We start from the raw sequence: 27,928 nt of genomic DNA on the forward strand, positions 1-27,928 counted from the left end.
CTCACTGATATGCCCTAACCGAATATTCCACAGACTAATTGTGTCAAAAAACTGAATTTGAAGATAAGGAACCTATTGCAGTACCTATGACTGTACTGCCTTGAAGCACATAAAAGGTTACCAACCTTTTTCCCTTTTATCACAACCAGTGTCCCTATACAGACCTCCAAAAAACTCCACCTTCAGCTGTATATCTACAACCAAGGTAATCAAGAGAACCTAGAGAAAACAAAACAAAAAATTGGTACATGCCGAACTTCTTACAAAATTCTCACTATACCACCATACACCTTGATCTGAGCCGTTCCAATCCCAAACAGTTTTACTGAGCAAAAATCTCCATCAAAACTGTACCACCATCTACCGACTGATATGGAGCAGAAAATTCCTAGATAGGACACATATAGTAGGAACGACTCGAATCAAGTATCCACTCACCCTGTGAGTGTGCAACCCTCAACTGTGAGAACATATTCTGAACCATCAGAATTATCTTCAGCAAACCCAGTAACCTCTTCCTTTTCTTTTCTTTTCTCCCTCTCTTTCAATTTTGGACCGTCTCTTGCAAAATGACCTGGTTGATGACAATAATAGCACTTGCCCCCTTTCCCCTTTGACTTCAACCTAGAACGGCCACTGCCTCTAGAATCCTTCTCCTTCATTCCCCCTCGAACAAATAGACATTCCACTTGCTCCTCGCTCCCACTGGTAGATACCTTCTTCCTCAACTCGTGAGAGTATAACGATGCATTAACATCCTCCATAGAGATGGTATCGTGCCCATGGAGCATAGTCGTAACGAAGTGCTCATAGGATGGGGGTAAAGAGCACAGCACAATCAGTGCTTGATCCTCATCTTCCACGGTAACATCTATATTTCTCAAATCCATAATATTCTTGTTGAACTCGTTAAGATAGTCTTTGAGAGATGCACCTTCCTTCATTCGAAGAGTGTAAAGTCGTTGCTTCAAATACAGGCTATTCGTGAGAGATTTAGTCATACAAATACTCTCCAACTTCAACCACAAACTAGCTGCTGTCATCTCATCTGCAACTTCCCGCAAAACCTCATCGGTCAAACACAACTGAATGGAATTGAGAGATTTGATGTCAAAATCCTCCTTGGCTTCTTCTGACATCGTAGCTGGAAGCTTATCCTTTCCATTCAATGCTCTGTGGAGTCCTTGCTGTACTAACATGGCACGCATCTTCACGCGCCACAAACTGAAACTCATCTGCCCATCAAATCTCTCTAAAATATACCTCATAGTCATAATTACCAAAATACCCTCGATCACAAAAAATGCTCAGATTTCTTAAATCTTCTCTCTGACCTCTCTCATAAACGAAATTTCTTCTCTCTCGTCGCTTCCAGAATCCAACACCGAACAATGCCAAAAAACAAAAACAAAAATTCTTTTTCTTCCCCTCGGCATTGTCAGACACCACCCAGTGCAAAAAAAAAAAAAAAATTTCTTCCTCCTCGGCAATGTCAGACACCACCAACCAGTGCCATTTTTTTTTTTAAATTTCTTCCTCGTCGGGCACTGACAGACACCACGAACAGTGCCCAAAATTTATTTTTTTCTCTTCTCCTTTCGGCACTTCCAGAAACTACCAAATGGAAGCTCGGGATAGAGATCTCTTCCCGTCAACGGAAACAGAGAGAAACGAACGGAATTCTGGCGCCGACGCCGGAAAACCTCGCTCTGATACCACTTGTTAGGACGAAGACCGTAATCCGAGCATAATAAACCCTTAATCCGAGGGTATAATCACCACGAAGCATACAAACCACATAGAAAACGCAATATAGGCATAATAACAGTAAATCAACAGCAAAACACGAGAGGCAACGATCTTACGTGGTTCGGCGACAATCTACATCCATGGGAGGAGACGAAAATCCACTAATCGGAAAAGGGGTGAAGCTTTGTGGCTTCTAGCGTACAAAATCGAGCTCCTACACAAGGTCAAACTCCGATTTCTCCCTCTACGAACTCCCTCTTTCTCTGCGCAGAGAATCCCCCGAAAAACCTCATTGTCCCGACCTTTCTCCTCCCCAAAACTCCCAAATCAGAGAACTCCCGATTTAATTTCGTAATCAGGTCCCAACGCGGATCGAATCGGGTAATCGGTTCGGGTCTTGTAATCGGATTGAAGACACCCGATTAACATTATCTAATCTAAATATCTAACTAATCACTCGTTTGCGCTGAAATCATTATTATGATTCTTGCAGTGTCCACTCTCCTGTCACCTGTGCATTTTGTTCTCGTGGCGCGGCATGGACATTTATTGTGTCTTAGCCATTTCCTGCATGAGTTGGATCTAATTAGGAATCTTTTGTATGTTGTGGAAAAATGCACTCGAAACACAATTCTAACATCTCCAGTGCGAATTTGGTTTATGAAATGATTAGATGAAAAATTGAATCGAAAACGAAGACACAATCATTATAATCTTAAATTATCTGACAATATTTTCAAACTTAAATACCGTACAAGTTATTTGAGGTCCCAAATGCTGCATCCAGATACGGGGTTAGTCCAGAATGAACTTGAATTGAAGTGAAAAATTGAATTGAACTTAAATGAATTAATTTAATTTTAACTCAGCCTTGGGTGTTAGTGCAGACGAATTCGAGTGCACTGGAAAATGGATTCCAGTATTAGTGCCCCTGAATAAAAAGTATGATATAAACAAGAGAATGAGTAACCTTTTATAATATACTTAAATAAAACATATACTTAAACAGATAATTAACTAAAATAAACATGGTTCCTACACTTATAAGTGATTTAACGTGTAATATTAAAATAGGTTAATATCTTAATAACAAAAAATATATTATATTACTTAATGATTATAGTTTATTATAAATAAATACAATAATTACATGTCACTATAATAAATTATTAAAAAATAATAAAAAAGTAAAAAAATTACATAAGTGCATATAATAAATAAATAAATTATTTTGTAATAGCATAAGAAATATTTTAAAATTAAAAATTACTAATTTAATATAGTAATAAATAAATAAATATATTTATCAATAACATAATATATATTTTTATGTATTAATATTTAATAATATATTGTCACAAAATTTAAAACCATTGGTTTGATTAATTATAGCAATGGGATAATTAAACAAAAATAATTTATCAAATATTTATTTTAAAAATATTTTAATTATGACTATTAAATAACTAATTTAATATAGTATTTATAGAATAATTATTTTATAAATAAAAAAATTAAATTATTATTCTTATTACGATGGTTTAATTTTGCCTTAACTTAGGAAAAATTAAACCATCCTCTTCCTCATGGCGCGCGTCGTCTTCCTCAGCGGTGAGCTAGTAGGCCATGGCGATAGAAGCGGTACTTCGATAGTATGCCGAGAATGAGAAGAGAGGAAGACTGAGAGTCATGTGCTCTGCGACGGAGGTCGAGAGGGAGAGGAGAGGGAGGAAGGTTGACGGGAGGGAGGGAGGGAGGGAGGGAGAAGAGAAAAAAAAAAATTGGCCGAAGGATCATGAGGGAGGGGGGGAAGAGCAACGCACGACACGCAATCCAATTGGCTGATTCGCAAAATAGATGGGAAACCAAATTCTTTGATTTTTTGCCTAAGAGAATGAATTGATGTAATTTAACTTTAATTCAATTTATTTTAATACTAATAATATTATTTAATGAACTAAATAATACAAGGAGAATTCATTCCACTATGGACTAACTAAAACTATAAGGTATATAGCAAAAGACTCATACGAACTCTTGATATTTTAATTGAAAAGGTGAGTTAATGTTGATAACACCAAACAAGTTTCAACCTTATTACGTTCAGTTCACTTTTGCATTTTTTTCTTATAATATTGATCAATATCTACTTGTAAATTCCATTTAAATAGAGAAACTCCTTCATATCCTTAATTACTAATTAGAAGTGGCTTAGTTATAGAAAATTATTAGTTCTTCACTCTTGCTTATTAGATTTCAGCCAAATATTTATTATGAATTTTCTGTATTTTTGTTCCTTTTGGAATCCGATGAAAAATGGCTGATCAGAGTCAAAAAAGTAGAAGAAAAAAATTCGATCTTCCATTTTGTTTTTTTTTTTTTTAAAATTAAAATTCAACCGCCATACTGTGTAATAACCAGGATGACAGGAGGACCAATCGAAAGAAAGAGGAACATTAGATTTCCAGATCTGTCTACCCCTCCGATCAACTTTTCTACTACTATAAAAGTGTCAAGTGAAGGGGTTAAGGAAACTACTTAAGAAGCCAACACACGTCGTCGTGTAAAGAAAAGCTATTCCGTATGCAGTTTCGTGCTTTGGCGGTTCGTCGTCATTGATCGCTCGCTGTCTTGTATTTTCATTCTCTTCCTCTGAGATTTCTAGGGTTTTAACCCTCTCGAGAACTTCATGCACTAATCACTCAAATATTATTGGCCATGGCTGACCAAATATCCAAAATTCTTGAGCTTTTCCTGACAGAAAAGGCTCCTAAGGATCTAGCGCAGAAACTTCACTCTGATACCGCCAAGGCATTTCTCGAAAGCTTCTATTCGATCCTCGAACAAGCTCTTGAGCCGATCGGAGATGGAAAGTTAGGTTTCCAGAATTGGAACAACTCGCAGGTGCAGTCTGTTGCGTCTGTTGGGAGACTGATTGTCTCTGCATCTCGTTCTTTATCTGGTATTCTAACTCTCTTTTCTCAAATCTCTGCTTACTTTTGTAAGACTAGAAGTGGTTCGAGCAGATTGGTGCTGATAGTATTTATTGACGTGAACAGTTGAGCTCGTGGAATCTATATTTATCGGTCTAGTGGAGAAAAGTTTGGAATTTGCTACTTGTTATTTGGAGAAATCCTTGACTGATGGAGTTGACATGAGTTCGCAGGTAGTTTTCAATCCCCAAGTTATTTCCGGAGGAAGATTGATTATGTTTTTCTTTTCTGGGTAACGTTTTCATCTGTTCTGCAATGAAAATGCGAAAAGGCATTTTTCTGTGAAATTGTATTGCGCTCTTTAATCTTGGGCGTTTTTGTTGTACTTAGCACAATGTAGAAGGTTTCTGTTCATCCTCCTTTTCTTTACAATGGCTTTGCTTAGTTGATGTTTGTTTTAAGGAGTTGGAACGTCTCATAGTATATTTAGGTGGTCAGATTCTTCTTTTCTGATACTTCGTTTTTTTTTTTTTCATTCACCATTTTTCTTTAATTTAAATTCTTGTCACTTGGGATGTTAACTTTGATTGACGGAAGTAGATGGCTGGGATATTTGTGATCATCTTCTTTATTTGCGGGGATAGTCATCTGGCAGTCTGGTCAATGACCAGCTTTGCTATTTTATTTTGTTTCATGAGAACGTTTTCTTAAATTTCATGGAAGGTTGTTCACAAAGAGGAAGGAATCATGTGTAATAGTTACTTGTGTAAAAGAATAGAAAGAGATTCAAAAACGCTAGAGAAGTTAATAGTAAGTGCTTTGCAGATGCTTAAACTAAAAACACTTAATTGCCTTTCTTCTCTGGTAAGACGATCGGTGTCACTTCAATCCTCTCTTGGGTTTGGTTTCACTGACTGTCTCCTTGCAGATTGAGGGGCTGATCAATTATTCTCTGAAGTCAATGCATACTGCATCCCGGTGCTATATTTCCTATAATTCAAAGGAAGGTTTTCCTGATTTAAGAGAATGCCTTCTGCTAATTGTCCTCAGTCCCCAACAAGACAAGTGTTTGATCTGGATGTGTCAAGGGAAAGATCATTGATGTCTAGGGTAGGACTGGGTGTCGAGAGGGTATCATTTTTGCCACTTAGTGTGCAACTCATTAGTGAGAGGAAGGGGATCCAGGAAAGCGAGACAAGGCAGTGGCAGAACTGTTCCTTGATTTGACCTGTCTGCCCCACTGAGACTACCTGTATCACCTGAGATGGTTCTTACAAAAGCAACCAGGAGACCTTCTCCTGTTGTCTGAAGAAAATCCACTTAATATTCAAAGTAAATTCAACTCAAGGACTTTGCGAATGTGATAACTTTTTTAACATGAAGATCTTGTATTAAGTGTCTCCCTCGGTAAGAAGATAGTTCTACAAGAAGATCTTGTATTAACTGCTTGTCTCAGTTCCAAGATTCTTCTACAAGTTGTGAACAGAGGACTAATTCATTAATTCACCTAAGGGTAGCAGAAAACTCCAAACAAAATGTTACCCCTGGGGACTGCAGATTAGTGAAAAATAAAGTGGCCTTTTGAGGATGTTTACATTGAATTTATTGTATGAAGCTATAATCCACACTAAGATGGCATTGTATTGTAACATGCATATACTATACATCAAGATGGGTATTGAAGGAGCTCCACTCTGAGTGGAGGAATGCAGTGCATGGAAGGTTCTGTTCCCATTGTTTGCATCATGCGATGCCAATGCCTCTCAGATGTAAATTCTGTAGTTTCCAATAGAGCTACAAACCCATCTTAGTGGAAACACTATGCATCACTCTCTTTAGTTATAACTCTTTGTAGAGGCTTCTCCCCAAGAAGATAAAAAGGAAAAAAAAAACATATAAACACAATTGAGGTTTTCCCTCTTTTCTCAGGAAGAGAGCTAGGTAAGTAGTACCAACACAACAAAAGCTATCTAGTTGGCAAATATAACTGTGCTGTTGTGACACTCTTCGCTAGCACTTTTGTGGCTTCCATATGGGACCTAACTCCAATTTATTAATATATGAAAATGCAAATACAATGGAGGATAGATGTCTCAATTGTCTCCTCAATGAAGTCTGCCTTTCCAAACCCAGCTGAATTTGCACCCTTGGCATGGAAAATAACTTTATCCTGGTTGACCTAAGTGACTAAATCAGTTGTCATTTGGATGAAATATTGTTGTTTGTTGAATAACCTTTATCTTTTTCATCGAAATTTGGTAGTATATTCCTTCTGTTCGTCATCGCCATCTCCTTTTATTCACGGACTTCTGTTTTTTCCCCCATATGTAACCACTTTTTTTCTTTCTTTTAATTTTTTTCCTTCTTGTGGTCCTATTGATCTCTTTTTCCTCACTCATCATTCCATCAACCATGTTACACAATATTTGCACTTGTCAGAGCGGGCAAAAGAGACCTCTTCATCTCTTTCTGGTCTCAGTCATAAATGCAATCACTTTCGTTCTAGAGATAGTTATCTTTCACATTTTATGCTTGGGCATATGATAATCAATGTATTCCTATTTTTTCTTCTTTTTGTTAGGAGCCAGTTGACCATGAGTGCAGTAGTTACTCCTTTGATCTACAAAATGCCAAATGAACTGAAAATGACTTATGAGTTACAACTTTTAGATGAGTTGGGTGCTAAGAAATTGAAAGCCTTCTCTTGAGTGTGTCTGATTCAGAGTTCAGCAGACAACATGGGAGACTAAAATATGAAATGAAGCTTGATGGTTAACATTTAAAGGAGAGAAAATAAGGTTTCTGCAGCTATTTAAGAAAAAAGTGAAAAATTGGAAAAGAAAAAGAATGGAAGATGACCCAGTCGATGATATGATCAAGTTGTATTGAATAATGGAGAAATATTTTTATTCTTACTCTTGAACTTGTTTATGTGCATACACTTTACCTTTGTGATATCTTCTAGGTTACTAATCTCTTGTAAGCAGTGCAAAACAAAGTAATAGTTACTAAAGATATACTTTAAATTGCTTGATGAGCAATGTCAAATAGAAATAATCTCTAACTAATTACAGAATTTTTGGAGTTGGCATGTTTAAACTGTTGCATAATACTTTTAAGAAAACTGGTAACTGTCACCGATTTAAAATTTTTAATCGGAATATCTAAGTAATAGGGGAAAATACTACTAATCAGATTTCCTATTACATAAAGTTAGAGAGGCTTTCTTTAACTCTAGCCTCTGTTTATTTATTTATTATTTTTTATTTTATTTTATAAATTTGTGTCACCTGGGGGTGGGGCGAATCTTCCACATCAGGTTGGATGGCAGCAGAGTCGTCTGTATTCATTCTCTTTATGTTCTAGTTCATGTTTGCGTCTCATGTACTGGTCTAATTTTGGGGTTTCCTGTTCTCTCATGTTTCCTTACAAAATATGCTGCTGTTGCCCATTGGATCCGAGTTGTTAAATATTCTCCTTTTTTTCCCTTAAACAAAATTCTTGCTTGGCTCTGTTTGTTTTTCAACTAAGGAGGTGCTGTTATTAAAGTTAAATCCATTGTTTTCCCTACATCTTAACGATTCCATGACCTTTTATGCTGTTTTTTGTTCTTTTATTTTTTCGTAATTTTGTTTCCTTTCATAATTTTCTTTATCTTATATCAAGAGCTTAGAAGAAGTATTAGCACAATATCTAAGAGTTCAACAAAAAACTAGATAGTCATGAAGAGAAAAAAAGCCAAACTTTTAAAGTAAAATGGCTTATGAGCCTAAAGAGGAAGGTGGGCAAAGAGCTGATCCGTTGTCTCTAAAATTTCTTTTTTGGTTTTTCTTGCTCTACTTGTATATTTTGTGCTTTTGAGGTATAACATGTCACTGTTGATCCAAATTTTTTATTTTTCCAATTGGACTATATGTTTCCAACTGAAAATTTTGCTTCTATTAGAAGGACTATTGCAGCGGAAGTAAGAACTCTAAGATGGCTTACTGGGTTTTCTCTGCCTGGTTTAGATGTTGCCATGGTCTATCAAGATTCTCTTTTCTTATCCATTGTTTTTTATCCCTTTATTCTCTTTTTAGATCAGTCTTAGATGTATACAGGTCTTTCCAACATTGAAACTCCCTACATGTGTAGTAATCATTTGAGTTTCTTTCCTTAGATTATTTACTGCAGGAGAACAGTGGCCTTAATTTTTGAAGCAGTGAATCTTCTCAACTTAATTTTGTGTACATTTTCTATAAATATGATGCACCTCTTTGACAGTGTTAGGTGCATACTGTTGATTTACCGAAACTGGTATTTTGCAATTATTATAAGCCTATTATTGTGTATATCTAGTCTTTCTCTTACATAGTAATCACAGTATCTTGTTAGTTAGTTTTCTTAACTTTTTTCTTGACATAAGATCTAATTAGATCAACAGCCTTTTTTTTTTTTTTGAAATAGATCAATAGCCTTCTTGGCTTCTTAGATATGGTTAAATGTTTATAGCATCTAATTTTTAATTGCCAGTGCATATAATTTTATTGTTGTTGTTACCAGTTTGAATCTCAACATTGATGTTGGTTCTTTCATTGCTATAATTTCTTTTCTTGGATTATGTATCTGTTCATATTTATTCCAATGAATATGTCTAGCTTGAAGTTTTATTTTAGCACAAATTTTCAGATTACTTGTATGTTACTAGTCGCTGATGTGCATTTTTGTCCCTCTGAAGTTATTAACATTTTGGTTTTGTATTATTTTTGTCGTGACTGCAGAGTGGCATTTTGCAACTTCTGGAGACTGCACTCATTGATGAACTACTTGTGGAATTTGATGTTCCTCATTTGTGTACTTTAAATAGCCTTGCAGAATCTTTACCAGTTCTATCGCGTAAAGGAGAAAGTGTGAATTTGGATAAGCACATCAAATGCAATATCCAAGGTAGTACTCCCCCCCCCCCCCCCTCCCTCCTCCCTCCTCCTTCTCCTCCTCTTTTGCATAGATCCTAACGTTGACTTTTTTATTTCTTCTGGAGAAGGGATCAATTGCTCAAAGGACACAAGGCCTGTGGATAGAGTTTTGATCACTTTGGCATCTGAAAGTTTGCAGACAGACTCCCAAGATACGCAGTTCACAGAACTTGCATTTCGCCAGGAGTCGAGTAGCATGTTATCTCTTGGGCGGCATTTAGCGGTTGTTCATGTGAGATGTGTACATCGGCTCATTATTATCTGTAGAGATATGGTTCAGACGCCTGAGGTGTTTGAAGAACGGAAGGAGGATGCAAACTTTCGTTCTAGATTAACTTTCAGTCTAAAAATTCTGAAGCTACTCGGGAATCTCACGAAGAATAGTCCATATGTTGCTTATGATGCTGAATTATTAAATGCAGTTTCTTCCTTTGCTGATATATTTCCTAATTTGTTCAAAACTAGGTTTGATTTTTTAAACCACGATGCTGCTTCATCACATGAGACTGGCTTGGACAGCCTCTTGTTGTTTCTGTTGGAAGAATTTCTTCAGTTTGTTCATGTTGTTTTCTGTGATGGTGCAATTTTCCATAATATTCAGACATGCATTATTGCTTCTCTATTAGACATTTTGGATGTGAATGTGTGGAGGTATGACAAATCTGAAGATGTCTTGAAGGCCCCTTTGGTTTACTCCCCCCGTGTTGTTATGTATCTTTTAAAGCTTGTTGGGAATGTTAAGAATTGGACATCACAGATTCATATTTGGGAAGAGAAGTTGGATGTAGATCCTTCTGGTAGTTACAGTTTTGGGGATGGAACTAGTGCTCCCTCATGCTATGTTCGTTCAGTGAAGGTTTCCTTGCTAAAAAAGTACACCTGTGAGGAGCACCTAAAACTGATGCTGCCACAATCAAGTCAGTGGGTGGATAGTATGATGCATCTTGCTCATTTCCTACACTCAGAAGGAGTAAAATCAAAACAGAAGGTTGATCGATTACGCTCAGGCTCTGTGAAGACTGGTGGTGCATCTGACACAGAAAGTGCAGTTAGCCATGAAGATGAGGCCCTTTTCGGAGACCTTTTTTCTGAAGCTGGTCGCTCTGTGGTACCATCTGATGGGCCTGAACAAGGTTCTGTTTCAGCGTGTAGCATCTCGGCCTGTTGTAATGTGCTTATCCAAGCAGCGACCGAGCTATTAAGTTTTCTGAAGGTGTATATCTTTTCTCCTGAATGGCATTCTACTGTTTATGAGGATGCCCGTAGTAAACTGAAGGATAACCATGTTGATTTCTTAATCTCAATACTGCTCTGTCAAGTTTGTTATGCTGATGAAAGAGTTCTGGAAAGTTATACAACATTGCCTGCAAATAGGAGGGTTGCACCCATTAACGAGGTGTGCTTTGAATTGCTGCACAGTCTTATTGTGCACCGTGCTTTGTCTGATTCTCTTGAGGAACATTTTGTTGATGAAATATTGAAGGTAGATTGTGCAGCCTTCGCTTATAATGATCATACTCTCACTCTTTTAGCACACATCCTTATTTGTAAGGTGGGTCCAGCTGGTAGCCAGCTAAGAGCCAGAATTGTTGATAGTTATGTTCAATTCATCCTAGACAAAGCAAAAATTGTCTGTTCAAAGTGCCCAAATCTCATGAGGGAATTTGTACCTACACTTCCTTGTGTCCTACACTTAGAAATTCTTCTTATGGCATTTCATTTATCCTCTGAGAATGAAAAAGCTAGTCTGGCAGCTTTCGTGTTTTCATCACTTAAAGCAATGGATGTTCCAAGCGATGGATGTAGCGTGTTGCAGCTTTCATGCTGGTCTCTTTTGGTGTCAAGGTTGGTTTTGGTTCTTCGGCATATGATATCATATTCAACTAGCTACCCTTCTTGGCTGTTGTTGCGTTTGAGGTCCAAACTAAGGGAAACTCCAGCTAGGTCATCCCATTCACATGCCATAACAGAGTCTTTGCCATCATGGGTATCTATTATGGTTAGGACTATTATGGGTGAAGCAGTCAAGGAACTTGCTGGTATTACTAGCTTGCTTCCTCAGCTGATCGATGTTGTTATAGTACCTGGTTCAGTCTATAGGGATGACCAAGCCTTCCTCCACTTAGGTTTAAGCTGGATTGAGTTGTGCGACACGTTTGCGTCAATCCTCGGGCTCTGGAAGGGTAAGAAAGCTGAAACAGTTGAAGATCTCATACTTGAAAGATACATCTTTAGCATCTGTTGGGGTACACTTGGAATTGGCTCTGCATCTTGTGAGCCTCTTCCTTTGAGGCTGAACTTGCAGGACCTTGATATCTCGAATGTGAAATCTTTATATCATTTTGGTCATGCTTTTGTGAATGACAAGCATAATCTGTCAGAAGTTGTTATGAGAGTACTTAATCAGTTGCATTCTGTGCACATACCATGTAAGACTGATGAACAAGGATGGGACCTGGTAAGATACGGGGCTTGGCTGTCGCTGGTGCTTTCTCTGCTTCATGCAGGAGTATGGGAATTTGCTGTAAACAATGCAGTCCCTGGAGTGGAACAGTTCTGGACTGAACAGACACCTAAGGATGTTGAATTTCTTACTCTTGGCAGCACTGTGGTTGCAACCTTGTTTCAGAGCAACCAACTTGGTTGGCTACTGAAGGTACTGTCATCTTTGTTGACGAAACACCTGAAGGCTCTACAAGTAGCATTTGCTGCAACTCTGGATCGAAACAGATGCTATGTGGGTAGATTTTCCCCATTGCTGCTACTTAAACATACAATTTTTCAAAAGTGCACAAAAAGTGAGCTACTTGACAAGTGTGGATCATGTACTTCTGTGCTGGAATCTATCTATGGTCTCCTGCCAAAATTGGATGAAGTTATCAACAAAGAAGATTCTGGAAGCACAGCTAGGGTCTTTCTTAGTTCATGGCTTCATGGCTTTCCATCTCATTCTCCAACCTCCAGTGTAGCTCTTATTTCTTGTATTCTCAGTGTGAGAGGCATCGTATGTACTCTAGATGGCCTTCTGAAAGTGAAAGATGCTGGAGGTGGGAATATTCTGGTAGACGGAGAAGTATTGCATGAACTTCTTGAGTCAGTAATCACTGTTAAATCTGATATGATTTTTCAACATATACACGGCAACTGTGCAGCTATTTATAATAATCTGACATCATTCAAGAAGGAAAGGCAAGATTACAGTTATCTGTTTGTGCTGAAGCACATGGAAGATTTCCTTACAGAGGTCAGCTGCAGCGAAGTTATAGACAATGATACCCATGACACGATAATTTTGAGTGCTGTAGATTTCATAGAGGATCTGAGAAAAGATCCTTCAAAGTCTGGGATTTTCGATTTTTATGTGGGTGCAGGAGAAGTTTGTGAAGAAGAGAAAGAACTATATGGTGGGAAGCGTGGAAACCTGTTAGTCCTATTTGAGGTACTCAGTGGATGTTACTCTGAACCAGTTAATGTGAAAGTTCTGAATTTTCTTGTTGATCTTTTGACTGGAGAGGTTTGTCCTGGACTTAAAGATAGCATACAAAAGAAATTCCTTGGTATGGAATTACCATGTCTCTCTGACTGGCTGGAGAGGAGGCTGCTAGGAGGTGTCAAAGATGCTTCAGGGGCTCTTACATCTACAAAAGGAAACAGTGTTTCGCTTAGAGAATCAACTATAAATTTCATCTTGTGCCTTGTGTCGATTCCTGAAACCCAATCAAAGGCTGTCCAAAGTCGTTTTATAGAAGCTCTACTCACATTGCTAGATGGGGCATTCATTATTTATGATATTCATGTAGCTAAAGCTTATTTCAACTTTTTAGTCCAACTTTCAAATGGGGAACCATCAATGAAACAGCTATTGAAAATGATTTTTACTTTGATTGAAAAGCTTGCTGGTGATGAGAATAAACTTCAAGGGTTGAAATTCCTTTTTGGCTTTCTTGGGACTGTTTTGAATGCTTGCGGGGCCAGTAAGAATGTCGTAGATAAGCTTTCAGGTAAATATTTGTCAAGCAATAGCTTTGGGGCGGAGTCTGCTGTTTCACGATCAGTTGGTTCAAGGAAAAATTCAGAGACACTGATTATTCCTTCGAATCAAGAACCTGGTTCTGCATCTCTTGATTGTGATGCAACTTCCGTGGATGAAGATGAAGATGATGGTACATCAGATGGGGAATTGGCTTCTGTAGACAGGGATGATGAAGAGGATAGCAGTAGTGAAAAGGCCCTTGCATCTAAAGTTTGTACTTTTACTTCCAGTGGGAGCAATTTCATGGAACAGCATTGGTATTTTTGTTACACCTGTGATCTCACTGTTTCAAAAGGCTGTTGCTCAATTTGTGCCAAAGTCTGTCACCGTGGTCATCGTGTTGTCTATTCTCGTTCAAGTCGCTTTTTTTGTGATTGTGGAGCTGGAGGTGTTAGGGGGAGCAGTTGTCAATGCCTGAAGCCACGGAAGTTCACTGGAAGCAGCACCAATGTTCCTTCTCGTGGGCCCAACAATTTTCCTTCACTTTTGCCTTTAGCAGAGGACGGAGATCAAACTCCTGACAGCGATTCTGAACCAGAGGATGATGCTTATATGGATGTAGAGAACCCTTTCAAATTGTCTATTCCGAAAGAGGTGCAAGAGGCTCTTCCATTATTACTTCAAGAAGTTGATGTAGAGGGTCGAGTGCTTGAACTTTGTAACAAACTATTGCCCTTAGTTATTAGCAGACGAGATACAAGTCTGTTAAAAGATATGAAAGTGGTCCTTGGTGAACAGAAAGTACTTTCATTGAACATTGATCTCCTGCAGCTGAAGAAGTCCTACAAGAGTGGCTCCTTAGACCTGAAGATAAAGGCAGATTACTCAAATAGCAGGGAGCTAAAATCCCATCTAAACAGTGGTTCTCTTATAAAATCCTTACTGAGCATCAGTAAACGGGGTAGGCTTGCTGCTGGAGAGGGTGACAAAGTTACAATATTTGATGCTGGCCAATTAATTGGGCAGCCCACTGTTGCTCCTGTTACAGCAGATAAGACCAATGTGAAGCCTCTTTCCAAGAATGTTGTTCGTTTTGAGGTAGTTCATGTCATGTTCAACCCAATTGTAGAGAGTTATCTTGCTGTTGCTGGCTTTGAAGAATGCCAGGTCCTTACCGTTAATCCACGTGGGGAGGTAACTGATCGCCTTCCCATTGAACTTGCTCTGCAAGGTGCCTATATTCGAAGGGTGGATTGGGTGCCAGGTTCTCAGGTTCAATTAATGGTGGTGACTAACTTGTTTGTCAAGATCTATGATTTATCTCAGGATAATATTAGCCCTATTCACTACTTCACAGTGGAGAATGATTTCATTGTGGATGCTACACTTGTAGTAGCTCCCAAAGGAAGGCTGTTTCTCCTTGTTCTGTCAGGGCTTGGGTGCTTGTACAGACTAGAATTGACTATGGGAGGTGAAATTGGGGCTAGGTCATTGAGAGAAATCATCCAGGTCCAGGGGAAAGAAAAGCTTGGAAAAGGTCTCTCTTTGTACTTCTCGTTGGCATATAAAGCACTTTTCTTGTCATATCAAGATGGAACTACCTTGATTGGACGCTTAAATGCAAATGCCACATGTCTGACGGAGATATCAGCTGTTTATGAGGATGAGCGTGAGGGTAAGTTGAGGAATGCTGGATTGCACCACTGGAAGGAATTGATTGCTGGTAGTGGGGTCTTTCTTTGCTTCTCAAGTCTCAAGTCAAATGCAGCATTTGTTGTTTCGTTAGGTCCACATGAATTATTGGCATATAACATTCGCTCAGGGGGGTCTACATTACCTTTGGTTGGAATCACTTCTTACAGACCTTTATCTAAAGACAAAACACAGTGCCTTGTTTTGCATGATGATGGCAGTCTTCAGATATTCTCACATGTTCCTCTGGGAGCTGATAATGCAGCTAATGTACCTTCAGATCAGTCAAAGAAACTAGGATCTGGTATTCTTACAAATAGAGTTTATGCTTCTTCAATTCCTGAGTTTCCTTTGGAATTTTTCGAGAAAACAGTTTGTATTACAGCTGATGTAAAGTTCAGTGGTGATGCCGTCAGAAACAGTGATTCTGATGGAGCAAAACAAAGCTTGGCATCGGATGATGGGTTCCTAGAGAGTCCAAGTCCCAGAGGTTTTAAGGTATTGTTTTAATTCCTTTATGCTTTAAAATTAAAAGCTTTGTTATTTCAGGTACAAGAAGTCTTGTCTTTTTGAATTATTCATGAGAGCTTTGTCATTTGTCTCAGTATTTGTTTGCATTAGATGTAAAACAATGAAGATATAAAAAAGTTTTAATTTGAAAGAACGGAAGTATCTTGTTATGTTGTTATCACAATCACTAATTATATTTTCCTAAAGAAAAATTAGGATTTGAACTTCTCAGTTATTATCATTTCACCATTTATTACCGGTTCTTTATTTTTAAATAACCTGTAAAAAATTCTCACAATTGCATACTGTTGTGATGGTTTTATCAGCTTTAAAAGAAATGCTATGTGCAATGTTAGTTCTCTCTCTCTCTTCTCTCTCTGTTCTAAATTAAAACTTCAGCAAAAACTAATTGTGTTCTACTATGAATGATTCATTGCATTCCATTGCCTTTTTTCTCTTATTTCTTTATAATAAAAGTTCTGCTTTGATTTTTTATCTATTGTGTTCTCCTATGGATGGATTCATTGCATTCCATTACCTTTTCTTTCTCTTTTCTTTATTAGTAAAAGTTCTGCTTTGATTTTTTCTTTTTTGTAATGGAGTACTAAAATGACATGCTTCTAATATTTGTGTCTCAGATGACAGTATCAAACTCTAATCCCGATATTGTAATGGTTGGTATTCGTGTGCAAGTGGGTAACACTTCATTGAGCCATATCCCTTCTGACATCACCATCTTTCAGAGAGTAATAAAACTGGATGAAGGCATGAGGTCATGGTATGACATTCCCTTCACTGTTGCTGAATCACTTCTTGCAGATGAGGAGTTCATCATCTCTGTGGGCCCAACCTTCAATGGATCTGCTTTGCCAAGAATAGATTCTTTGGAAGTTTATGGTCGTGCTAAGGATGAATTTGGCTGGAAAGAGAAAATGGATGCAGTGCTTGACATGGAAGCCCATGCTTTTGGTTCTAGTTCTGGAACAGCGGGAACTGGAAAGAAAGGGCGATTGCTGCAAACAGCTCCGGTGCAGGAGCAAGTTGTCGCCGATGGCCTCAAGCTTCTATCTAGATACTACTCTCTGTGCAGATCTCAGGCATGTCCAGATACTGACAAAGTCAAGGCAGAGCTAAGTACATTGAAATGCAGGAAGCTACTGGAAACAATATTTGAAAGCGACAGGGAACCATTGTTACAATCTGCTGCTTGCCATGTTCTTCTGGCTGTTTTCCCGAGAAGGGAAATGTACGATCAGGTAAAAATTTGTTGGCTTTAATGTATCTAGTGGGGTGGTGTTTGCCCATTGAAGTGATATGGAGAGTCACGTATGAACAACATGTGCCCCTTAACAAGCATGTTTCTCATGAAATGGAAAATAAAATAATGAGATCTCTATTACTTACCACCTTTGTGACAGGTAGCATGTGATGGCGCATTGCTCAACAAAAGAAGATTTGTTTTTTCTTTTCCCTCTGCTCTCTCTCTTCTCCCTCACTCTGAACTGCTTTGCACATGTATCTCTACAGAGGTTGGGATTCTGAGTGATGAAGGAGCACTTCTCTCATCGTGCCACAAGTCTGTGCTTCATTTAGAGTTTATTTAACTGAATATTTATTAACATGAAACTTCTTTATACCAGGTGAAGGACACCATGCGACTTCTTGGGGTGGTAAGTTCTTCTCCATTGCTTATTTCGCGGTTGGGAGTTGGTGGTGCTACAGCAGGTTGGGTTATTCAAGAGTTTACAGCACAAGTTCGTGCAGTGTCAAAAATTGCAGTGCACCGGCGAACAAATATGGCTTCCTTCCTGGAAAGTCATGGTATGTCTTAGGGCCCTCTATATTATTTTTTCAGTTATTTTTATCTATGTTGTCATTGTTTTCAAGAAAAGTGTTATGTCTTTGAGTTCTGTATTTCACCTTAAATTTATCTTTTTATATGTTGTTTATGAGCGCTTTTTTCTTGCTGAAGGTACTCGAGTAGTTGATGGTCTGATGCAAGTCCTGTGGGGGATCTTGGACTTAGAACAACCTGACACCCAAACAATAAACAACATTGTGATACCCTCTGTGGAGCTCATCTATAGTTATGCTGAATGTCTTGCTTTGCATGGAAATGATGGAGTTGGTCGGTCCGTCAAACCCGCAGTTGTGTTGCTCAGAAAGCTACTTTTTGCTCCATATGAAGCTGTGCAAACTTCTAGCAGGTTTTCTCTTCCACTTCAACATGTCAGAATTTATTCTTAATTCTATTTAGTGGTTTGATGACCAAAGGTACTGAATTTTTGCATTTTCAGCTTGGCCATATCTTCGAGGTTGCTCCAGGTTCCGTTTCCAAAACAGACAATGTTAGCTTCTGATGATTCTGTGGAGACCACATCATCAGCACCAGTGAATTCTGGTATCCATGGTGCAACAGGTGGAAATACCCAAGTCATGATTGAAGAAGACTCTACTACGTCTTCGGTTCAGTACTGTTGTGATGGCTGCTCTACAGTTCCCATTCTTAGACGCCGATGGCATTGTAATGTTTGTCCAGATTTTGATCTATGTGAGACCTGTTATGAAGTAATGGATGCAGATCGCCTTCCTCCACCTCATTCCAGAGACCACCCAATGTCTGCTATACCTATAGAAGTTGATTCAATAGGTGGAGATGGCAATGAAATTCACTTCTCCATGGATGAATTGAATGAACCAAGCATACTGCAAGTTGCTTCAGATATCAATATACAGAAATCTTCTCCACCAGTTCATCTCTTGGAGCACAATGAAACTTCTGGGGAGTTCGCTCCTGTGGTTGATCAGAGAATTGTGTCAATTTCTGCACCCAAGCGGATGGTGAACTCTCTTATACTACGTGAGCTAGTTACAGAGCTGAGAGGATGGATGGAGACAACTTCAGGGCACCGGGCTATTCCTGTTATGCAGCTTTTTTACAGACTCTCTTCTGCAGTAGGAGGACCTTTCATGGATGCCTCTAAACCTGAAAATCTGGATCTTGAAAAATTTATCAAGTGGTTTATGGATGAAATCAACCTAAGTAAACCTTCTGTAGCCAAAACACGCTCCTCTTTTGGAGAAGTTGTTATTCTTGTTTTCATGTTTTTTACCTTGATGCTTCGAAACTGGCATCAACCGGGTAGTGAAAGTTCTCTACAAAAGTTGGCAGATAACCCTGAGAAAGGGGTTGTCCAAATTCCATCCTCATCTTCAGCAGCTTCACCTTCAATTGGTGATCAGGAGAAAGAGGAATTTGTTTCTCAGTTGCTTCGAGCCTGTAGTTTGTTGAGGCAACAAGTCTTTGTGAACTACCTTATGGACATCCTGCAGCAGCTGGTCCATGTTTTCAAATCTCCACCAACAAATCTTGAAGCGACTCATGGTTTGACCGCTGGCACTGGATGTGGTGCCCTACTTACCATTCGTAAAGAATTGCCAGCCGGAAACTTTTCACCATTCTTTTCTGATTCTTATGCCAAAAGCCATCGGTCGGATTTTTTTGTGGACTATCACCGTCTGCTGCTTGAGAACACTTTCCGCCTGGTGTACAGCTTGGTCCGACCAGAAAAGCAAGACAAGTCTGCGGAAAAAGATAGACACGATAAGTCTGTTTACAAGAGTTCTCCTGGGAAGGATTTGAAGCTTGATGGGCATCAAGATGTTCTCTGCAGCTACATCAATAATCCTCATACAACATTTGTTCGCAGATATGCAAGAAGGTTATTTCTACATTTGTGTGGCAGTAAAACACATTATTACAATGTTAGGGACTCTTGGCAGTTATCAAATGAAGTTAAGAAACTTTATAAACTTATTGATAAGACCAGTGGTTTACAAAATCCTGTCTCTTATGAGAGAAGTGTTAAACTGGTTAAGTGCTTGTTAGCAATATCTGAAGTAGCTGGAGCCAGACCTCGAAACTGGCAGAAATATAGCTTGAGGCATGGGGATGTGCTATCCTTTTTGATGAATGGTTTATTCACTTTTGGAGAGGAGTCCGTACTTCAGACTCTTAAGCTTTTGAATTTGGCATTTTATACGGGAAAAGAGATGGTTCAGTCCACACAGAAAACTGAGGCTGGGGATGGAGGATCAAGTTCTAATAAAGCAGGGGCGCACTTTGATGCAAAGAAGAAGAAAAAAGGTGATGATGGTAATGAAAATGGTTCAGAAAAGGCTTACATGGATATGGAGCCAGCTGTGTATATCTTCAGCGACAAAGATGGATCTACTTTAAGACGTTTCATCGATTTGTTCTTGTTGGAGTGGAACTCTGCAGCCGTGAGACTTGAAGCAAAATGTGTTCTTTACGGTGTTTGGCACCACGGAAAACAACAATTCAAGGAGAATATGTTGAAGGTACTTTTGGAGAAGGTGAAATATTTACCAGTGTATGGCCAGAATATTGTTGAGTATACTGAACTCCTGATCTGGCTACTGGGGAAGGTCCCTGAAGGTACTTTGAAGCAACAGGATACTGAACTTGTAACTCGATGTCTAACTACAGAAGTGATAAAGAGTATCTTCGACACTCTCCACTCTCAAAATGAGCTATTAGCCAATCACCCAAATTCGCGAATCTACAACACTCTGAATGGCCTGGTAGAGTTTGATGGTTACTACCTTGAAAGTGAGCCTTGTGTAGCTTGTAGCTGTCCTGAGGTGCCTTATACAAAGATGAAGCTTGAAAGTTTAAAATCTGAAACAAAATTCACTGACAATCGGATAATAGTGAAGTGTACTGGGAGTTATACTATTCAAACCGTGACCATGAATGTTCATGATGCTCGAAAGTCGAAGTCTGTCAAAGTACTGAACTTGTACTACAACAATAGGCCTGTCTCTGACTTGTCTGAATTGAAGAACAATTGGTCACTTTGGAAGCGTGCCAAAAGTTGCCACCTTGCTTTTAACCAAACAGAACTTAAAGTGGAGTTTCCTATACCAATCACAGCTTGCAATTTCATGATTGAGCTGGATTCATTCTATGAGAATCTACAAGCTTCTTCCCTTGAGTCATTGCAGTGCCCACGTTGCAGCCGATCAGTTACTGATAAGCATGGAATATGTAGCAATTGCCATGAGAATGCCTATCAATGTAGGCAATGCCGTAACATAAATTATGAGAATCTGGATTCTTTTCTTTGTAATGAGTGTGGGTATAGCAAATATGGACGGTTTGAATTCAATTTCATGGCAAAGCCAAGTTTCATATTTGATAATATGGAGAATGATGAAGACATGAAGAAGGGATTGGCAGCTATAGAATCAGAATCAGAAAATGCTCATCGGAGGTACCAGCAACTCCTCGGATTCAAGAAGCCTCTGCTAAAGTTAGTTTCAAGCATTGGTGAGAATGACATTGACTCTCAACATAAGGATTCAGTCCAGCAAATGATGGTCTCTATGTCTGGCCCTTCTTGTAAAATAAACCGTAAAATTGCTCTGCTTGGTGTTCTATATGGTGAGAAGTGCAAGGCAGCTTTTGATTCTGTCAGCAAAAGTGTACAAACACTCCAAGGGCTTCGCCGGGTTTTAATGAGTTACCTGCACCAGAAACATGCTGATAGTAGATTGTCAACTTCAGTTTTCATGGTCCCTAGGTCACCGACTAACTGCTATGGTTGTGCTACAACATTTGTTACTCAGTGTCTTGAGCTGTTACAAGTTCTTTCAAAACATTCAAACTGTAAGAAACAGCTTGTGAGTGCTGGAATTTTGTCCGAATTATTTGAGAATAACATCCATCAGGGCCCTAAAGCAGCTAGAGTTCAGGCAAGGGCTGTTCTCTGTGCCTTCTCCGAGGGAGATGCCAATGCAGTGGCTGAGTTGAACAATCTAATACAAAAGAAAGTTATGTATTGCCTTGAACACCATCGTTCAATAGACATAGCAGTGTCTACATGTGAGGAGTTGTTGTTACTATCAGAGACCTGCTCTATGGCAGATGAGTTCTGGGAAGCAAGGTTACGAGTTGCTTTTCAGTTATTATTTTCTTCCATTAAGTTAGGTGCCAAACATCCTGCTATTTCAGAGCATGTTATTCTACCATGTTTGAGAATTGTTTCACAGGCCTGTACTCTTCCAAAGCCTGAGGCTGTGGACAAGGAGCAAGGGATGGGAAAGTTACCTACAGCTCTGCAGGCAAAAGACGATAGTAGTACTAATGCATCTGCATCTCCAAGTGGCCTAACTAATGGGAACAAGTCCTCATCAGAGTTGTCTGATAAGCACTGGGATAACAATCGCAAGGGCCAGGATATACAATTGGTGAGCTACTCGGAGTGGGAGAAAGGAGCTTCATATATTGACTTTGTTCGGAGACAGTATAAAATCTCACAGGGGGTTAAAACTACTATTCAGAGGTCTCGGCGAGATCCCCAGAGATTAGATTATCTTGCACTTAAATATGCACTGAGATGGAAGCGCCGTGCAAGCAGAGGGATGAGTAATAGTAACTTCTCTGGATTAGAGTTGGGTTCCTGGGTCTCAGAGCTCGTTTTGAGTGCTTGTTCGCAGTCCATAAAGTCGGAGACTTGCTCACTGCTTAGCTTGCTTTGTGGGCAGAGTTCGTCCAGAAGGTTCCAGTTGCTCAGTTTGCTTATTGGGCTCCTTCCGTCAACTTTATCAGCAGGTGAAAGTGCTGCAGAATATTTTGATTTGCTCTTCAGGATGATCGAGTTGGAAGATGCTCGGTTATTCTTGACAGCAAAGGGTTGCCTAACAACAATATGTAAGTTGATAAGCAAAGAAGTCAGTAATATAGCATCTCAAGAGAAGAGCCTTCATGTTGACATATCTCAGGGATTTATCCTTCATAAGCTTATTGAGCTCCTCAGCAAATATCTGGATGTGCCCAGGATCCGATTCAGGTTAATGAAGTTCTTTCCTGCTTCTTTCCTTTTTCTGGTTCAGAGTCATCAGTTAACTGAGTCATTTTCTGCTTGATTTCAGATTCATGCGAGATGAGTTGCTCTCTGAAGTTTTGGAGGCTCTTCTTGTCATTCGAGGGCTGATAGTGCAAAAGACAAAATTGATTGGTGATTGCAATAGGCTTCTGAAAGACCTCCTAGATGGTCTTCTGCTTGAGAGCAGTGAAAATAAACGGCATTTCATCCGTGCATGTATCTCTGGCCTTCAAAATCATGGAGAAGAAAGGAAAGGAAGAACTTCTCTGGTAAGGGCTGGTATTCAACTAATGCGTAGATTTTTTGCACTTTTGTAATCAGATATTTGAAAATTATTATGCTTTATTTTTTCCTTGGAAGTGATTTTAACTAATCAATTTCTTAGACTCACGAAGTTCTACTTTCTATGCAGTTTATCTTAGAGCAACTCTGTAACATTATTTGCCCTTCGAAGCCTGAACCTGTTTATTTATTAATTCTGAACAAAGCACACACCCAAGAAGAGTTCATTAGGGGCTCTATGACCAAGAATCCTTATTCTAGTGCTGAGATTGGTCCCCTGATGCGTGATGTTAAAAATAAGATCTGTCATCAACTGGATCTGCTAGGTCTTCTTGAAGATGACTACGGCATGGAATTACTAGTAGCTGGTAATATAATTTCTCTGGATCTGAGCATTTCTCAAGTATACGAGCAGGTTTGGAGAAAGTCACATAATCAGACTGCAAGCAATCTGGTTGGTTCTGGTGGCTTCAATAGTACCAGTACAAGAGACACCCCACCGATGACAGTGACATACCGACTTCAGGTGTGTTTCTGTTGCAATGCATTTGTTTTATGAATTTGTTGCTTGTATTCATTGTTTGTTTTCTAACCTGTATTCTTTGTAAGGAGCAATTTCTCCCAACAACACGTTCTTGAAGGGAGCAAACTTGATTTTGTTTTACTTACCTGTTTTGTTTCTTCCTCTATTTCCCTTGTGGCCTCCTATACCTTTCTCTTTTACAATTGACCTTTTTCTTGCTCTGCTAAAAAAAATTCTTTTGTTACTTTTGCAGGGGCTGGATGGTGAAGCCACTGAGCCAATGATTAAGGAATTGGAGGAAGAAAGAGAGGAATCTCAGGATCCTGAAATTGAATTTGCAATAGCTGGTGCAGTTCAGGAATGCGGGGGTCTTGAAATTATTTTGGGCATGATCCAGGTGGGCAGATGTATATTTTGCTATGAATATGATGCACCTCTTTTCTCTTCTTTCCTCTTATTTTTTTTTTTTCCTTTTTAATGTCTTGAGAAACTTACTGACATGTGGAATCTAATTATCTGTGTAAAGTGAAATAAAATTCTCCATGCACTTAAGCTATTCCTATTTTGATGGTTGAAATACTGCTATAGAGATGTGCTCAATGAGATTTATTCTGCCTAGTGAAACAAATTGCTCTTTACTCTGTTCTGCTGGTCGGATAGTATACGAGTCACATTCACTAATAAATGTCAAAACTATTAGCATCATCATCATCATCATTTATGGTTCAGCACATTGTTGGTTTCTCCAGATGCCATCTCTCTTTCTCTAGACCTTTCTATCAGTTGTGCATATGTATTTGGACTCGTTAATCAATGTTTTCCTCCATGGATGGACAATGATCCGTAAGAACTCAAATTGGAGAGCTTGGCCATATGTTCACATGTTGGATAATCTCTTTCTATGTCTAACCATAATGTTGATATCAACAGCATCTGCGGGATGATGAGTTGAAGTCTAACCAAGAGGAATTGGGATCTGTGCTGAATCTCCTGATGTATTGCTGCAAGATACGGGAGAATAGACGGGCTTTGTTGCGTTTAGGGGCTCTTGGACTTCTGCTTGAAACAGCAAGGCGGGCCTTTTCAGTAGATGCCATGGAACCTGCTGAAGGCATCCTCCTAATTGTCGAAAGTTTGACAATGGAAGCCAACGAAAGTGATATTGGCATTACTCAGAGTGTACTAGTGACAGATGATGAAACTGGGGCTGGTGAACAGGCGAAGAAAATTGTCCTCATGTTCTTGGAAAGGCTTTGTCACCCTTTTGGTCTCAAGAAGTTAAATAAACAGCAGAGAAACAACGAAATGGTGGCAAGAATCTTGCCATATTTGACTTATGGACAAACTGCTGCCATGGAGGCCCTCATTCTGCACTTTGACCCTTACTTGCAGGATTGGAGTGAATTTGATAGGGTACAGAAACAACACCTGGAAAATCCAAAGGATGAAAGTTTGGCCGAACAAGCTGCCAAGCAGAGGTTTGCACTGGAGAATTTTGTGAGGGTCTCAGAGTCACTGAAGACAAGCTCCTGTGGGGAGAGACTGAAAGACATTATCTTAGAGAAGGGCATAACTGCAGTTGCTGTCAGACATTTGAGTGAGAGCTTTGCATGTGCTGGGCAAGCTGGGTTTAAGACCAGTGTAGAGTGGGCTTTTGGATTGAAGCTTCCATCAGTACCACTAATCTTGTCAATGCTTAGGGGGCTCTCAATGGGACATTCGGCAACCCAGAGATGTATTGATGATGGAGGGATCTTACCATTGCTTCATACACTGGAAGGGGTCTCGGTAGAAAATGAGATAGGTGCCAGGGCTGAGAACTTGTTAGACACACTGTCTGACAAGGAGGGTAAAGGGGATGGGTTTCTTGGAGAAAAAGTGCATATGTTGCGGCATGCAACTAAGGATGAGAAGCGGCGGCAGGCTCTGAGAAAGAGGGAAGAATTGCTTCAGGTAATTTTTTCATTTTGTGGTTTTTGTCTGGTTCAGGTTGGATGTACTGTTTTCTGTTGTTGTGATGGCTTTGTCATACAGTTTGCATGTTTTGAGATGCCAATAATGACTAAATTGTCATTCAGAAAAGAAATAATTAACTAAGTTGCGGAGTGTAGTCCATGAGGTTTTTTCCACATAACCGTTTGGAGGTTCTTGTGATTTTTTTTTTTTTTACAGCATATCCACAGATCACACTAGATCCAAAAGTTCTTTTTGGTTGTCTGCGATTTCTTCTTGCTATGTGGGTCACCAATGTTACCAATTGTGTCTTAAAGGCCATGACTTAACATGGATTATTCAATTGTTTCCAACTTTTCAAAAAAAAATTTAAAAAAATGTCTCAGATTTTTATGAAGATAAGATAATGGTGTCTGTCAACAAGCTTAACGGCATTTTGACTTGGATATATTGGTCAGGGATTTCAATTTATGAGAAACCCAATGCTTTTTATCATCATCATCATCTTCTTTTTTTCTTGTAATTCTGTTAGTTATTTCCATGAGGCAACTTGGTTGAAACCTACTTTTCATTTTGAATAGGGGCTCGGAATGAGACAAGAAGTAGCTTCTGATGGAGGGGAGAGAATTGTTGTTTCACGACCTATTATTGAAGGTCTGGAAGATGTGGAAGAGGAGGAGGATGGGCTAGCCTGCATGGTTTGCCGTGAAGGGTACAGTTTACGTCCAAACGACATGTTAGGAGTTTACTCTTACAGCAAGAGAGTGAATCTTGGCGTCGGTACCTCGGGCAGTTCTCGAGGGGAGTGTGTTTACACAACTGTGAGCCATTTCAACATCATTCATTTTCAGTGCCATCAAGAAGCTAAGCGTGCTGATGCTGCTCTGAAGATTCCGAAGAAAGAATGGGAGGGAGCTACATTAAGAAACAATGAAACCCTCTGCAACTGTATATTTCCCTTGAAGGGTCCATCTGTTCCTTTGGCGCAGTATGTTCGTTGTGTTGATCAGTACTGGGACAATCTAAATGCCCTAGGACGTGCTGATGGGAGCCGTCTCCGGTTGCTGACATATGATGTTGTGCTGGTATGGGCCAATTGTCCCTGTTTTTGTTTTTTTGTTTTTACTTATATTAGTTGATTTGAAAGTGAGGAGGTCTTACTTGCTGTAAGGTTGACACAAAATTCTCAAACTCTGACATGCTTGCATTTTTGTGCCATGCCAGATGTTAGCCAGGTTTGCGACCGGTGCTTCTTTTAGCACAGATTGCAATGGTGGAGGAAGGGAAAGCAATTCACGGTTTCTGCCCTTTATGATTCAGATGGCTCGGCACCTGCTCGACCAAGGAGGCTCAAACCAACGGAAAGCAATGGCAAAATCCATAACCTCATACTTATCCTCTGTCTCTCCTTCTGATCCCAAGCCTTCTGCATCCTCTGGTACTCGGGGTACTAATGGAACAGAAGAAACTGTTCAGTATATGATGGTTAACTCTCTCCTCTCTGAATCCTACGAAGAATGGCTGCAGCACCGTCGTGGCTTTTTGCAGCGGGGGATTTACCATGCTTACATGCAACACTCCCATGGTCGAATGACCCCTCTACGACTCTCTGATCCAACTGCTGTTGTCCGATCAGAAGGTTCTTTGTCAGATTCTAGTGATGAGACTAACCTCTTTCAGATTATTTTACCGATGCTTGTCTACACAGGCTTGATCGAGCAGCTTCAGAAATTCTTCAAGGTGAACAAAGCTGGGAATTTGGCTCAGGGTAGAACTGGAGGAACTAACACAGAATCTGAGGGGGATGAACGGTGGGAAGTTGCAATGAAAGAAAGATTGGTGAATGTGAAGGAGATGGTTGGGTTCTCAAAAGAACTTTTATCATGGCTCGAGGATATGGCCTCCGCGTCGGACTTGCAGGAAGCATTTGATGTGATGGGGGCCTTGGGTGAGGTTCTCTCAGGTGGTTTTACACATTGCGAAGAGTTTGTGCAGTCGGCTATCGGCATGGGTAATGCAAACCGATGAATGATTCAAACAGTGTTTTGGGTACCGACTTTGAATGAAAATATTGTGGACCTATCCACCGATTAATGCATACAAAGTTTTGGGATTACGAAAACCTAAATAAAATGATATTTGCCCTCATTTTAGAACACTGGGGCCCACTATTTCTCAGCGGTTTAGATGGGAGGGGCTAATGGGTCAGTCGAGGAGAGCAACGGGTCGGGTCAAGTCCACGTCGTTGTGACGCAAGACGTGCTAACCGTGCCAAACACTCAATGTCAGGGCACCACAACGAAACCGACCTTCTTCCCTTTGCAACCATATCTTGCCACGTTCAATTCGCATTTACCCTTCGTGGCAGCCAGTCACACGTTGAGTCCCAGTCGACTTTACCTTCCAAGATATTTTATTTCCTTCGTAAGACTGAGAAATAGAAATGT

The 27,928-nt window shown here is 39.5% G+C and overlaps 1 protein-coding gene across 1 annotated transcript; it reads left to right on the plus strand.

The window, feature by feature from the left end:
- Nucleotides 1–4,338: 4,338 nt before the first annotated feature.
- On the plus strand, nt 4,339–27,637 carry LOC137941235 (auxin transport protein BIG). Its single transcript, XM_068786557.1, has 14 exons — nt 4,339–4,711; nt 4,809–4,915; nt 9,443–9,608; nt 9,706–15,800; nt 16,451–17,068; nt 17,453–17,633; nt 17,785–18,019; nt 18,110–22,687; nt 22,770–22,992; nt 23,136–23,531; nt 23,782–23,925; nt 24,459–25,481; nt 26,063–26,566; nt 26,706–27,637. Exons 1-14 carry the CDS (start codon nt 4,468–4,470, stop codon nt 27,507–27,509), a joined length of 15,318 nt encoding a protein of 5,105 aa, XP_068642658.1. The 5' UTR covers nt 4,339–4,467; the 3' UTR covers nt 27,510–27,637.
- Nucleotides 27,638–27,928: the final 291 nt, after the last annotated feature.

This window comes from Aristolochia californica, unplaced genomic scaffold (assembly GCF_029961685.1).
Source record: "Aristolochia californica isolate CCGP_79_NKW_82.1479 unplaced genomic scaffold, dmAriCali1.0.hap1 SCAF_9, whole genome shotgun sequence".
NCBI lineage: Eukaryota > Viridiplantae > Streptophyta > Magnoliopsida > Piperales > Aristolochiaceae > Aristolochia > Aristolochia californica.

Excerpts from the sequence above, each read along its gene's own strand:
- LOC137941235 (XM_068786557.1), top strand. The coding sequence starts at position 4,468 with ATGGCTGACCAAATATCCAAAATTCTTGAGCTTTTCCTGACAGAAAAG. Across the intron at positions 4,916-9,442 it reads GAGTTGACATGAGTTCGCAG|AGTGGCATTTTGCAACTTCT; the intron begins GTAGTTTTCAAT and ends TCGTGACTGCAG. Across the intron at positions 9,609-9,705 it reads CATCAAATGCAATATCCAAG|GGATCAATTGCTCAAAGGAC; the intron begins GTAGTACTCCCC and ends CTTCTGGAGAAG.